Genomic DNA, 14,929 nt, shown 5'->3' with positions numbered 1-14,929 from the left:
GCAAGCAAGGGTTAGGGCTGGGCACAATTCTGGGCATGCGGCCCTGTCACCTGGGGTCCTGACAGGCAGGCATGACCAGGGGTCACAAATTCATCTGAACGGCCAAGAGGTCAATCTAGGTAGGAGGAAGCGGTCTGAGGACAGACCCTAGCTCTCACAGATGATCCAGAGCCTGAGGGATACCTGAGCAGGGGAGGAGCGCTCTGCAGGCAGGGGCACAGCCCTGGGACTGTTCTCTAACACAGGACAAGGTCTGAGCTGTAACCAGGAAGAGCAGGGGAACCCCAGAGGATTGTAGCCATTGACTGCATACCAAAAGCAAGACCATGCCTACAGCTGTCATTCTTTCATGGCAGTCTCCAAAATCTGCCCTGTTCAATTCTTTAAGGGTTCCCTCTCCCGACTTAACAGTCCCTTTGGGTCTGGCATTTTCTTTCATTTTAGAAAATAAAACTTTGTGCTTCTTAAGTCTTGAAAGCAATATAGACACCTTATGGAAAACTTGATGTGTCTAGGACCCTATTATAAAGGCAGTTTTTTTACCCTGTCTTCTTCACTAGCCATTTTATAGTGAGCATCATCTCATAATGCACTCGCCCTCACCCTCCATCCCAACCTTTCCCACTGCCTCATTTGAAGTCTTACCTGCAAGTGCCCCTGGCTGGCATCTGGGTCCTTGATTAAATGAGTCATACTCTGAGCTATATTGCCACTGCTAAACGCTCAAGTCCTAGTCTCTTTATGGGAATTGTTTAAAAGATCTGAAGAAGTCAAGTCTGCATAATAGGGACCCAGAGAAACCCTCACTAGCAATGCCAGTCCTTACCCAGTGCTGCCTCCTAGAGCCCCCAAATGTGGGAAGAGCTGGTGCGCAACTGAATTCTCATTAGCAGTCCCTTACCCTATATTCTCATTTGCCATCTGGTCCCATGTAGGCTTGGAAACTAGAAAACCAAATGTAAAACTGTGCATGAAATAGGAGCAAATAGGCCCCAAGTGACAAGGGCCCCAAGGGAGTGTGTTGGGGTATGTATCCTCTGATCTCTTTTGTCACAGGAACATTTGTCCTATGTTCCAAATAAAAATTATTTTATTTTTCTCTCAGGTTCTTGGCTCTGTCCCAGATATAGGAGGTAGCCAAATAAATGAGGATTCCCTGTAACTCTAATATTCCTTACACGTTATATAGGGTTTTATTTCTTTGAAATGTAAACGATTTCCTTCTCGGTGCTGTAACATTTTTTTGGTGTGGTCATCTCATTGCAGGAAGGGGATGCGCCTACATTCTATATTTCACTCCTCCGGGCAGGCTGAAAACTACCACTGGTTTAGTGCAAACCAATCTAGGGTTAGACTAGAAAAACCAGATTTTTAGATTTTACTTTATCTCAAATTGGACTGTGTGACTCTAACCGGGTTGGAAATAGAAGATTACTCAGACTGTCAAAGTTGCTGGGCCCTTCACAGACCCTACAGACCCATACTCTCACTTGACCCCTATGGAAGGAGGGTGAGCCCAAGGTTACAAAAGAAGCTGTTGGCTAATCTCCTCCACAAGAGACCTTATGAAATGACTAACAACATCCTGTGTAGGAACGTGTGCATTTAAAACCCACCTTATTCCCAAAAGGATTTGAGCCAGCTTACAAATGCACCTAAAGGGCAAGCTAAACATACGTAAAAAATAAGGAAGAAAAATGGGGCAAAGGAAAAGTAAGAGGGAAGATGGAGCCAGGATTCAGGTCGCATTCAAGATGAATGCCAACAAGACCTGTGCACGTGACACGGCATGGCAATAGACTTAGTACTAAGATGCTGGCAGCCAAGAGGAGGGTGAAATATGCTAGCCCCACAGAGCTACGCTTTTTTTGTTCTTTAGGTCTTATCACTAACCCACAATACGACCCTTTTCTTTTGAGGCATGAGTTTTCCAGTCTGTCAAATGGGTAAATCCTGCCTTGTAGGATCTTTGTGAGGATCCAGTTAGAGCTTGTCTGTGAAGGAAGGCACTCGAAAAGTAAAGTGGGATACACACAAAACTGATCATTTCATTTTCTCGGCTGTGTCCTTGCCATGTATAAAATACTACTCACTTTCCATTGGCTGGTGGAGCCACCAGATTGAAGCTACTATCACTGGTCAAAGTTAATTCTGTATACACATTCTTAAGAACATCAAACACTGCCCAAACAATGGGAAGCCTCATGACACTTCCTGCGCTCAAATTCCATCCATTTCCCTCATTACACCTTTTTCTCTTTCCTTGCTACAACTGGGAAAAATTAAGGTACTTAGAAAGGAACAGCAGGGAATGTCAAATTTAAGTAAATTTAAGTTCCCCTAAGAACTTTTTTTTTTTCCCTGAGAGCAAGTGATGTTGGATAACAGAGAGGAAAGACCAGGACTGGGGATGGAGAGTCGACTCCATTAGGGATCTCTCTGGCTGCAATTTGGCAGGCACTGTCCCTGCCTGTCACTCAGAGGCTTTCCCCAGCCTTTAGTGTTGGTGGTGGAATAAGGCATCTTCTGAACACAGGCCATAATTTTAGTTGAGAGTGAACCAGTGGTCCAGGGTAGGTGAGCTGTGATTCCAAAGGGTGGGAGCGGGTACAGCCACCAACCCTGGGCAAGCAGGGTTCTCCGGGTGACCTTAGACAGCTTCCTCTATGTGGCTTTTGCCTATAAACTGGGGGTACTCTGAGAAGAGCTTTTCAATAAATAAAAGCATTAACAGCAAGAAGAATCATATAAATAACATAGCAATATAAATAGCATAGAAATAACATAGAATAATATAGACAACAGGTTTGGCTTGGGGTTGAACATGAGAAGGTTGCTACGGGGAAAGGGGTCCAGAAATGTCCTTGGGAACTCACTGGTCCTGCAAGGCAATAACAGCTGCCAGAGCCTGCTGACTGTGGGCACATGAGGAAACGGAGACGAACCAATCCCAGCTGGGAACATAATCAGATAAGAAGTGGTCTTCCTGTCTGCGGAGCCCTTCGCACTTCTCAAAGTGACCATTTGACAGTTAATATTATTCTCCCCATTTTACAGAGGAGGAAACAGAGACCCAGTTGGTTACATTACTTGTCAAAATGGCAAGAACCTGGCAGTCCCAGAAGAAAGGCAGCACTTAACAGCAGGGACTCGAAGGCAGACTCTTCATCCTGGCTCTGCCATCACTCACTGTGTGACGTGAGGCAAATGCTTTAGTCTCTCTCTGCCTCAGTTTCCTCATCTGTAAAAGCTGAGTGGATTACCTGAGCTAATATCTGTAAAGTGCTTAGAACACCCGCTGACATATATCAGGTGCTACATAAGCACGCTAAAATAAACACATCAACTCCTAGTGCCTGCCTCTGCGACTCCCAAACCAAAATGGGCCAATGGCAAAATGCTACATGTGTGCCCCATCCTGTGGGAGAAATTCAATCCCACTCAATATCAACTAAGGGTGGTCATTTGGGGGTGGAAAGAGAGGACAGGGCTTGAGGAAGGTGGGGAACAGGTACTTGGCAAACATCCTAGATGCCCTGGGGACCGTCCCTGCTTCCTCTCTCTTTGAGGACTTTGCCAAGAAGGAACACACAGGCTGGATAAATCTGTGCCAAGCAGGAACAAAATGGTATCTGGTCTGGACAAGATGACAAGTTAAATATGCCCAGTTTACCACCAGGGGCAAACACTGGCTCCCAGCCCTGTTCCTCCTTTTTCTCTTTGCTTTTGGTGGATTTGTTTTTGTGGCTGCCAAAGGTGCCTATCAGGAATGACGGGTGATTTGCTTTTGGGCAGGGCTGTGAAGATGTCAGGCAAACAAGTTACCTTTCTCATAACTCTGGCCCTCGCAGGCTATAGGATGACTATGACAGAATGGTGCTTCCTGAAGCCACCGGCACATACACACAGGTGCTGGGTCTAGGATCCAGGAGTCCAGCTTCTAGCCCAGCCCTGCCTCTATGGGGCTGTGTGTTCTAGGGCAAATACTTCTCCCTCCCTGCTCCTTACTGTTCTCCTCAGCAAAATGAGGGTCTTGGAGGGGTGGCGTGGGGGTGATGAACTTGAAAGACCTTTTTGGCTCACATCTGTGAGTTTAGAGGAAGCATTCTGGGGCCAGAGCTGCAGAATTCTGAATGGCTGTCGGGTGGGCCTACCTTCTCCTAGCTCCTAGGCCCTCTTCTGCAAGACTCTGTTTTTATTATTGATTTGGCAGTGCAGAAGAGAGTCCTATGTTCCTGGCTCAGCCCTGGTGGAAACAGAAGATAGACTCCAAAAGCAGAGGATGGCAAGTGAAGTGTGTCAGGCATGGCCTTCTTTACCTCGCTGCCCTGTCCATCCATCTCGAGGTTTTGAAGGCACCTGGTTTTACTGATAATCTGGGGTGAGCATGAAGCTGCTGGGGGAAGGGAGGAGCTATAGGGGCTGAGGAGATACAGTGTAGGGGAAGGGGATGAAGGCCTGGCCAACTGCTTCACTTCCATCTTTCTCAGCTCCTTCCTCAGAGGGGCAGGGGAGGCAGAGAGTCAAGCCCACTCCTGACCTCAAGGAACACAATCACATTCCGTGTTTTCCTTTCCCAAAGAGATCAGAAGCTTCTGGAAGGGTAGGGGTCCTGGCTTACCTTTTTTTTTTTTTTTTTTTTTTCCTTTTCTATTCCCCTTGTCCTAACACATAAAGTGCCTGCACATGTGGTGGTTAAGCACACCGACCCTAGAGTCAGACTGCTCTGGTGTGAATCCCGGTTGTCTTCTACTTAACCAACCTCAGTTTCCTTGTCTTTAAAATGGGAAGAATGATAATTCCTACCTCATAGGGATCTTATGAGGATTCAATAAAGTAATACTTATAGGACATTTAGCACAGGGCCTGGCACTAGGCAGGTGGCCCAGAAAAAGGCTTACCAAGATGAATGGAGCTGAATTGCTTCTGGTCAAAATTCATCATCACAAGAAAGTCACATGCATATTCCTTTCTTGCTACTACAAATCACGCCTACATTAATTTATTCATCAGCTCTGTGTCTACAGATGGTGCAAAGATCAGCTTTACCAAAGCCAAGCTCAACTCTCCTAAGTTTCAAAATCAGTGAGGTTCCTGAACTTCTACTACATGCAAAATATTATTTTAATCATTCATTTCAGCCTCTTTCTTCTCCAAATACTTTAATAAAATTGGTAATTGTAGCCTGAATGACCCAAATTCCTCCTACTTTCACTTTTTACCAAAGTGCTGCCCCCATCCCACGTGCCATAGCAGCCAATGCCCAGCAGGCAGGACCCCAGAGGCACGAACATTAGGTTCCCAGAGCACTGGGCAGCCCAGAGCCCAGGGGGCCTCCAGCCCCCAGAAATGCTGGATCTGTGGGGCTGTGGTCTCTTCACACAGTGCCTGGCAGGGCTGTAGGATGACAAGAATCCCTGCAGGAACAGACATGCCTTGGTCTTTTGCAACCTGTTCAGATACTGGTTGAGGGTAATGAATGGAAAAGAGTCACAGCATTAATCGCTCTGATCTGGAGTTGCCAATTTGGCTCATGCTTGGACCCACCTCCAGACCCACAGTCTCTTCCCGCACAATGACTGGGCTTGCTTGAAGTGACCAAAGATGATGCCAGGCTCCGATGGGGATCACTGCTGGCCAACTACCCGGGAGAAACATTTCACTAGCACACTCAGTGACAAGGAACTAGAATCCCAAGCACCGTGGAAGCCTCACTTCTTCCAAAAGATGCATTAATCCAGCCCTCTTGCTGAGGGCTTGTTCATGCATCTCACCAGTACCTACTGATCAACTACTCTGTGCCACACGGGTGCTATGCTAGGTCCCTAACATGGAGCTACCCTAAAATTAAAACACAGTATAACAGCAGGCACACTGGGATGAGGAGCTAGGAGGCTAGTTCCAGCTCTGCCACTAACAAGTAGTGTGACCTTGGGCAGGTCATCTCCCTCTCTGGGTCTCAAGGACCTCATCTATCAAACCCAGGACTGGGCTGAGGATGCCTGTGGTCCAGCTGTTAAAGATCCTGGTTAAATAAATAATAAAGATCCCGGATCTATTAAATAACATCCCTGATGTACAAATAGTGGCAGTCTTGATCAAAGAGCTCCAAGCTTGTAGAAAACGCAAGCTCAGCAACCTACCAATCTCCCCTTTGCCATGGTAAGGGCTCCTGTTTGCTACCTGAAAATGTAAGAACTCACAGCCTTGGGATGAGTGAGAAGTTGAACTGGCCGCAGGGAGAGTCACCTGGAAGGGCAGTGGCAGTCTGAGGGGGGCCAGGTGGCCTTCTTGATGTGATATGAGGGATCCCTGAAAGGCCTCCCCTGCCCCAAATAGCTGCTCCCTATCCCCCAAATCTAGGGTCCTGCATCTGGAATTCCACCATTTGAGACAAAAGTTGGGTTTTTTCCCTTTTCTTTTTTCAGCGCGGGGGGCAAGGGGCGGGGTGGTCTTTGATTGCAGACACCTTCAAGCAAAATACACACAGCCATGAGAAGTGTGTGGTTCCCACCCTTTTAAGCTTGCCTGGGTCTTCCCTGCCTGCAGCAGGGGCCTGGCAGCTTGTGGGCCCTGGGTGCTTGGGGCTGGAGGAGTCGGGGGGGCACCCAGAAGGGACCCTAAAGGGGTTGCGGGGGAGGGAGGGCCTCCTGGGCCGACTCAAGGTCTCCTTCACCAAGTCCCAGAGGGCCTGGGAGACGGGGGCAGGGAAAGAGAAAGAGCACGTGCAGGATTTGAGTTCTCCAGGAGGGCTGGGAGTGGGAGAGTCCAGGGAAAGAGCCGGTGCCTCCCTTTGGCTAACCGATCCCTTGGAAGAGCCAGCTCAGAGAGCGGAGGAAGGGAGGGCGGGTCAGGAGACAGGGTGGGGCCTGGATGAGAGGAAACTGTAAAACCAACCGGGCGGATTCACGAAAAATTCCCGAGCGTGGTGAGGGTAGAGGGTGCTGGGCAGCACCCCAGTTTGCCAGGCCCACGCTCCTCCAGTTGCCCGGCCTGTTCAGACTGGTTTGCCCACCTTTCCCTCCCTGCCAGCCCCCTCCGCCTGATCTCTGAGAAAGCAGAATCCGGGACATGAAGCAACCACAGCCGCTCCGCCCGGCCACTAGCGCCCCGGACTCCGAGCCCGCCCGCAGCCCCCTTCCTGCGGCTTTCACTCCGCTGCCCTGCCCGGCCCAGGCGCTCCGCCCCAGCCCCGTCCCGCTCTGGACGCCCCACCTCTAGCCCCGCCCTCCCCGGGCGCCCCGCCCGCTCCCTCCCCTCGGCGTCCCCGCGGTCTCTGTCTCCTCCCGCGGGAGCCGTGGCCCTCCCCCCGGGCACCCCCGGCCTGCACCCCTCCCTCTGCGCGCCCCTCCCCTCGGTCGCAGTCTGTTTCCCGGGCCTCTCCTCCGCATTCTCACACGGCTCCAGCTCGACCTCCCCACCCGCCCGCCTCCCCGGGAGGCCGCGGCCTGGCGCTGCACCGCCCCTGCCCACGGTTACCCGGTTACCGCCTGAGAGGCCGGCGCCTGCCCGGGCGGGCAGGACCCGCACTGACCCCGCAGGGGGCGAGGCGGGGCGGAGAGGAGCGAACGCAGAGCCAGATCCCCCCGCCGCCGCCGGCCGCCCACCCCCAGGCAGGGCTTCGTGCCAGACCCGGCTGCCGTTATCTGCTGGGTGGAGGGCAGTGCCAGCTGCAGGCGTCTCCGAGGCGCAAACACTACCCGTGGCCCCAGCCTCCTTCCCTGCAGCCTTCTGCCTTCTACCGGAAACAGCCACGGGGAGCCAAAGGAGGATCCAGCAACAGGAGGGAGGCAGGGGCTCCACCTCAGAGGCAGGGCCACACTGAAGCCCAGCTCACTACCTGCTGGGTGACCTTGGGCAAGTGACTTCTCTATGCCTCAGTTGTTGCATCTGTAAAATTGAGAGAGTAATAGTATTCACCTCACTGAGTGTTGCGTTTTGGTGCCTGGCACATAATAGGGACTTCATAGACAGTAGTTACTATTATTACCTCTTCCCCGACATTTGGGGTTTGGCAGAGGGATGTATAGGCTACATGGTCACTAAGGATCTGTTAAGCACCTCCTATGTGCAAGGGAGGTCAGGTATGATGCAGGAGTCTTGGAGTTAGATGTGGGGTTGAATCCAGGCCCTGTCACTTCATAGCTGTGTGTGACCTTGTAGAAAGTCTGTCTCCTGTCTGAGCTGAAGTTACCCCACAGGAAAATAGGGACGTAATGCTCATCTTCCCGGCCAATGCTGGATTCAATGAGATAATGTACAGGGAGTGCCCAGGGCAGTTCTCAGCACACAATAGTGCCTCTCAGTAAATAAGAGACGCAGGATGGAGAGGACAGGCTCAGTTTCTGCTACAGAAAGCTCTGGGCAGGTAAGACCTATGGGAGAAAAATGTCACTGAAGAGGATGAACGTTAGGTGCTCAGCATGAAGTCAGTAGGAAGGGCTGAGGGAGGGCAGGCCCTCCTGTCTAGGAGAATGAAACTGCTAAGGGTGGGATGGCAGGCACTGGTGGAGAATGTTTCCGAATGGGGCCCATCGGTCCTCAGTGAAGCGGCAGCCACTGGGCCTGAGAAGGGATGTAGGGGTGCTGGAATGACTGATGTCAGCATCTGCTTTATTGGAGAGGCCCCAAAGATGGCTTGGCCATCTCTCTCCCATCCTGACAGGAGAACAAAATGAAAAGGACAATTGGAAAATGAGCCCTGAGTAAAATCTCCCCCCTTTATAATGACTGTGAACGTGGCCAGGCATGAGCATGGCCATGGACTGTGGCTGTGTGACTCTGAAGCTGGGTTCCCTCATCTGTAAAGTCGTGGCCCGGCCAGATGCTTTCTAGGCCCCTGAGCTCCTCCCTTCTTGAAAGCAGCATTTGCTCTGATCCGTAGCAATGTGGGGGAGAAGCCACTCCTAGAGGGTGCAGGGCCCATCTTCATCCCATCACCCATTCCATGAACTGGCTGGGAGCCCTCTTGAATGAAATGGAAATGAAGTGGGGCTTAACAGTGGGACAGCCTCCCCAAAGCAGCTCAGGAAGACCAGCTGTCCCACTGAATGTGTGATTCTGAGAGCTGGAATCAGCCTTTCAAGCAGATGTCCAGCCCTCTTACTTACAGACAAAGAAACAAAGCCTAGAGAAGTGAAAGGACTTGCCCAAGTTCATGTGTCTCTTGAGAGGCAGAGCTACCTTTCAACCCACTGCACCATATTGCTTCAATTAATTTCACTAACAGCGACAACAACAACAACAAAAAACCCAGTAAGCTGGTGACCAAGGCCATCCAAAGTCTCTTTGAGTCCACTTCACGAAAGCAAAATGGAAATGCCTTAGCTTCACTACCAGATAAGAAAGTGCTTTAGGAAGTGAGAACACTCCAAGCAGCCCAAGAACTGCCACAAACAGTGTCCGAAGCTGGAGGGGGTTAACTAGGTGGGCAGTTGGCAGCGGTTCCTGCCAGGTCAGAGGGGATTTGCCTTTGTGATCAGTACTGCAGGCTCCATGAAGACAGTCCAAGGACACTGGGCTCTGATACTAATATGCATTTTTATTCTGCAATAATTTTCATACTGAGTTCAAGAGGCACCAGCTCCAAGTACATAAAACCAAATCAAATTAAATTAATTGATTTTATTGAAACCTGCTGCAGTTGTATTCAAGCCCACAGCCAGGGGCATGACCCTCATGAAATACCAAAGGGGCTTTTGAAATAATTAAATTAATCACACCCTGGGTTCTGTACAAGGGCTTGCTCCTGGACTCATAGACAGGCACATATCCGGGCCCAGCAACGAGCAGGAGAGGAGCATGTGGCCGCAACACAACCACAAAATGTGGTGCTGCCTAGGGGAGCTGAAGACTCAGACTTCTCATTCCAGGGTAAGCCTTTGTTCATGCTCTTTTGGCAAACATGCACATACACACACTCTCACACTAACCCATACACACAGTCACACCACTCATACGCACACACACACACACACACACACACACACACACACACACACACACATATATACACACACACACACACACACACACACACACACTCATCTGCTAGAATTCCCTTCTCTCTCCCTGCCTACCCACGGTTCAGATCAAGTGCTCACCTCATGATCCTCCTTCTTTAACCCACCAGGACCCCTCCAGCACTTGGATGATGCATTTTCTTGTTGGCTGCTGTTTCATAAGCGCTTTTTTTGCATCTCTAAGTAAAGGCTAGTAAGCCCCTTGAATGCAGAGAATGGGCCTCCCTGGCTTCTCTGGATCTCTCAGAAAGCTCGGCATAACCTAGAGTATGAATAACTTAACCATTGTAAGTGCTATGCACTTGGAAGGAGCTCGACATTTATTAAGCACCTACTGTGTGCTAGATGCTGTTCAGATGACTTTAGACATATTAACTCATTTAGTCCTCACCATGAGCCCCCACCCCCGACATCCGACCAAGTTGTGATTGTTGTTGTCCTTATTTTACAAATGAAAATAGAGAGACACAGAAAGGTCAAGTAGCTTGCCTGAGGTCACCCAGCTGGCAAAGGGAGCAGGGGTATATTACTTCTTAGGAAATCTTAAGCCAAAAAAATTCTATACATCCTGTTGCTGATCAAGAGGTGGATCACCTTGTGCTTGAACACATTCCTACAAACAAGTATGGTTACAAAATCCCAGCATTACAGGGACACTCACCAACCCTTCATTTTACAGAGGAGGAAATTTGCAGTCCAGGAAGGGGAGGGTTCTTGTCCCAGGTCACAAAGCAATTTAGAGGAGAGCTCCCAGCCTCCTGTTGGCCCACAGCTCAGAGCAGCTCTGCCTGGGAGAAATGTTACTGATTATTCCAGTTCCTCCTGCATTCGAATATAAGACAACACTCCGATGTAGCCCGTCCTTCAGAGACAATGAGTGTCCAGTGATGAGCAAGAACTGCCCCGCGGAGCTGCCCATACTCTATGGCCCAGGTCCTCCTCTGTATTCAAGGAGCAAACTTGGGCAGAGTGAGGGGACCTGGCCTTGTTAGGGATCAGACTCCCAAACTGCAGCCTCATCAGCACCTGCTCTAGTCCTTGTTGTAACCTGCTGGGACACCTTTGAAGACAAAGCCTGTCTTGCTGTCCCTGTTGTGCAATGAGCTTTCGAAAGCCCCTGGCCCTCACCGCCGCTCCCCCGCAACCTCTGCTCCTTCCACACCCCACCCACTACCAAATGCTATGCCCTCAAGGTTAACTTCAAAATAAAGCCCTGGAGTCCAGCCAATAAGAATCCCCTCCCTGGCTCTGAGAACTTGAGCTGCTTAGTAGGAATGGGGAACTTGAACATCGGTCCCTCTTTGCAGGGTTTGCACAGCTCTGTGACCAGCACACACATTCTCTGCCACATAAGCCTCATTTTACAGATGAGGAAACTTGGGTAAGGGGTGGGGAGAGGCCTGCATGCCGAGCTAGTAGGGCCTGGATTCAAAGCTGGATCTTTCTTTCCCTCTTTTTAAAATGACCAACTATTCTTATTTAACAGTATGGCATGCCTGTCTGGCACACTGCATAATACATTTTTCCCAGATTTTTTGACTGAGCTCTTTGATTGCCTCTTCATAGGAGAACAATTTTTTAAAATTGTGGTAAATGTTTATATTTATATATGTGTAACATAAATGTTATTTTAACCATTTTAAGGCAAAATTCAGTGGCATTAAGTACATTCACAGTGTTGTACAATCATCACCACGATTTCCAAGACTTTTTCATCAACCCAAGTAAAAACTCTGTAACTGTTAAGCAATAACTTCCCAACGTTCCCCTCCTCTGAACCTTGGTACCACTAATCTACTTTTCGTTTCTAAGAATTTGCTTCTTCTATTTATTTATTTGTTTGTTTATTTTGGGAGAAATAAGAACACTGGGTAGGAAGAATTTGCCTATCAGAGATGCTTCATAGAAGAAGAATCACACAATATCTTGTTGCCCTTTGTGTCTGCAGAGTCAACTCTCTTCACCAGTAAGCTGGACTTCTCTGCTTCTCAGGCCCCGGGTTTCTCCCTGCCTCCCTCCCAGGGATGCCGTTGGGGTGGGAGTCCCGACATGAGTGATGTCATCACAGGGAGGGCCAGTCCTATGGAAGCTCAGGGTCCCCGGTCTCCAGCAGGTAGAAGCACCTGGCCTGGTCCTGAGCGTTACCGACAGGACCAATGAAGCAGCATGTTAGGGGGCAAGAAAAAGGAGTTTCCAGCAGGCAGATGGGGCAAGGAGTGACCCCCAAAGCGTCCAGGGGCCCGGGCACTACACTGCCACAGGTGGCCAGGGCGAGCTGTAGATGGACCATATTGGGCACATTTGGTGATGGTTTTGCTGAAGTGGGCCTGGAAGCTGCTGTCCACACTGGAACAAGCCTCTGGCACCTAGTGGGCGCCTCCTGAACTAGAAGGTGGCTCAGTTGTGTTGTCCTTACTGGATGGGGGGAAGTTGAGGCTGTTTCCCCACTCACAGCCCCCGGCCCCGGAAAGACGCCTCTTCCTCTGACCTCAACCTCAGCTGGAAACACAAAGCAGAGCCTGCTCAGCCCCACCCTTCTCCGGTCCTCAGAACCTCGTGCTACCCTTCTACCCAAGCTGGCTGTGCCCGCTCTCTGCACAATGGCCATCCGGAGGTAGTCCTGTGTCCGGTTCTTCCTTGGCCGGAGGCAATATCCAGACCCTTCCTCCACCCTTCCAGGCCTCCCGCCCACTCCTGAATCTCCACTTTGAAAGCTTTCCACCGACAAGTGATCTCTCACAACCGCCTTCACTTCCCCTCCCAGTCCAACCTGCCCCTCCCACAGGCCCCAGCCTACCCATTTCCTCTGCCCTTTTCACCCTTTGGCGCCAGAACTCAGCTATTCTGAGCCTTTGGCCCAGCTCTTTCCTCCTTCCAGCTGCTCCTGTGCTGGGGCCTCCATCTCTTGCTTTTTCTCTTTGGAGTTAACTGTTACTTAGCCCTGCACCCTAACAAAGAAATGCACCCTGAAAGCCTGTGGCACTAAGGTATGGGGGACATCAAAGGTAACCAGACTCAGCACAGACCTAACACTTGAGTTACCTATTTGGAAATGTTAAATGCAGGCCACTGCATCGCTAGATTGTGTGTGTGTCTGTGTGTGTTTGTGTGCACGCGTGCACCAGTAGACTCTGGGTCCTTCCAAGAAGCTTTTCAAAGCGATCTTTCTCCCCCTTGCCAGAAACAATTAATAGTCCTTTTTTGGTTACCTGAGTTTCTTCCTTCTTGTATAACACAACAGCCACAGGGTTTCCAGGTTTCTTTGAGAAGATGCTAGGGCAATGACTGCAGAGCTTATAAAAGTACACAGAACGGTATGTTTGAAAAGATCATTTTCTGTATTCAGCTCTGAAAAGCTTTCCCTAAGAGCAGCAACAGTCGGATAAAGGTGACTGCCCACATAAAACAGTTTTAGTAGGGTTTCAGATCCCTTTCAGAGTGTGGGGAAGAGAGAAGGGAGGGGAAAGGACTACCAGAAGGAAAAACAAGTCCACATGCTTTGATTTGGCCTTGGTGACCAGAACAACACACTCTGAGGGTGCCACAGTCAATATTCGCTTCACTGAGCTTCTTATCAGGCTCCAACCCATGGGGAGCAAAGGGCAGAGCTTGGCAGGAGCCCAGGTGCTGTGTGAGGGTTCAGGGTGAGGCCTAGGCTGATTAAGCTGTCCTGGGCCTTTAGGTCAGAGGCTCCCTGCAAAGAGGTCCTTGGAAAAGGCTTACTGCTGCGAGACCACCTCCTGGGATCCCTGCACCAAAGTTTTCAGGTCTGGAAACTGGCAAATTTTTGTTTGACAAATATGTGGTTGACGTGCAGGTTATTCTAAACATGACACAAACCCCACAAGTTATAAAGGGGGAAAGTGGTAGATTTGATTACAGAAATACCACAATCCAAGTTAAAAACAGACTGGGAGAAAATATTTGCATTATAAGTTACAGACATAGGTTTAAATCTATAATATGCAAAGAACTCCTATGCATCAATAAGGAAGAACATGAAATATAAATGTCCACCAACATGATTTAAGTTGCTCAATCTCACCAATAATTTTTATTAATAAAATGTAAACACCAACTCTTAGGTGCTGATGAAGAAATAGGGGAAGGCAGCTCTTGTAGATAAGGGACACTAGATTAAAGAGCTAGAAGACTTGAAAGCTTATCACCTGTCCTATAAGACTCAGCAAATCATTTTCCATGCTTGGGACAATGTCCTAGTTTACATTTTCATGGAAGTTGCGTAAAGGATAATGCTGGTCTTGTGTCTCTTGCATCAGGCATAAACGTGGCTTCTTATACCAATCCCCCTTCTCAGAGCAGCTCAGAACACTTACCACACCTTTCTCCTTGACCCTCACCTCTCTGGAAGATTAGAAGCAGAAGATTTATTGGATCAACTTCTCAGCTGTGGAATCTGAGCAAACAGAAGGGAAGTGGCTGAGGTAAGACACCCCGGCAGCCCTTGATGAATGTTGCAACTGATCCGGGGCACGTGCCCTGTCCCCAAGGGGGTCTATGTGTACCACGGGGTCTGCTGTCCAGATGGCTGCATGGGGCATGGGGAGCAGGCAAGGGCTACACAATAGAAAGGTGAGCTGTAAGAAAGTGCACTGACTTTATTTTCAGGCAACCTCGGGTTGGGACTCTACCTCCTACTGCATATGCTGCTGCACGCATTGTCCCATCTTTTTGCATCCTGGGTTCCTCTTCCATAAAATGGGCACAGTACTCCTCACCTCCCAGTCCCTTGCCTTGCCATTGTCCTTACCACTCAATTGGACATATTTCAGAGACAGCCTTACCCTGCTGTTACTAACGGTTTCGGCTCCCCAAACTAAATCACATGACTTCATGGGCTAGAGCTGTGTCTCCGGAGAGGTCAGGGATCCCAGGGAGCTGACAGC

At 49.7% G+C, this 14,929-nt stretch overlaps 1 protein-coding gene across 9 annotated transcripts in view; it reads right to left on the bottom strand.

Moving 5' to 3' along the window:
* The window catches only part of ZBTB7C (zinc finger and BTB domain containing 7C), a 383,033-nt gene that overhangs the window by 126,248 nt on the left and 241,856 nt on the right, over positions 1-14,929 (bottom strand). For 4 of the 9 annotated variants that reach the window (XM_045378028.3, XM_065533857.2, XM_045378027.3 and 1 more), the window contains one exon: positions 10,684-10,810. The exons of the other annotated variants lie outside the window; for them this stretch is intronic. In XM_045378028.3, the coding sequence (XP_045233963.1) occupies positions 10,684-10,694 (11 nt within the window). In that variant the 5' untranslated portion in view covers positions 10,695-10,810. The remainder of the gene's footprint in view (positions 1-10,683; positions 10,811-14,929) is intronic. 9 annotated transcript variants of the gene reach the window in all.

The sequence above is a fragment of the Macaca fascicularis genome, chromosome 18, assembly GCF_037993035.2.
Source record: "Macaca fascicularis isolate 582-1 chromosome 18, T2T-MFA8v1.1".
NCBI classification, from domain to species: domain Eukaryota; kingdom Metazoa; phylum Chordata; class Mammalia; order Primates; family Cercopithecidae; genus Macaca; species Macaca fascicularis.
This window is presented reverse-complemented; position numbering and strand designations above follow the sequence as displayed.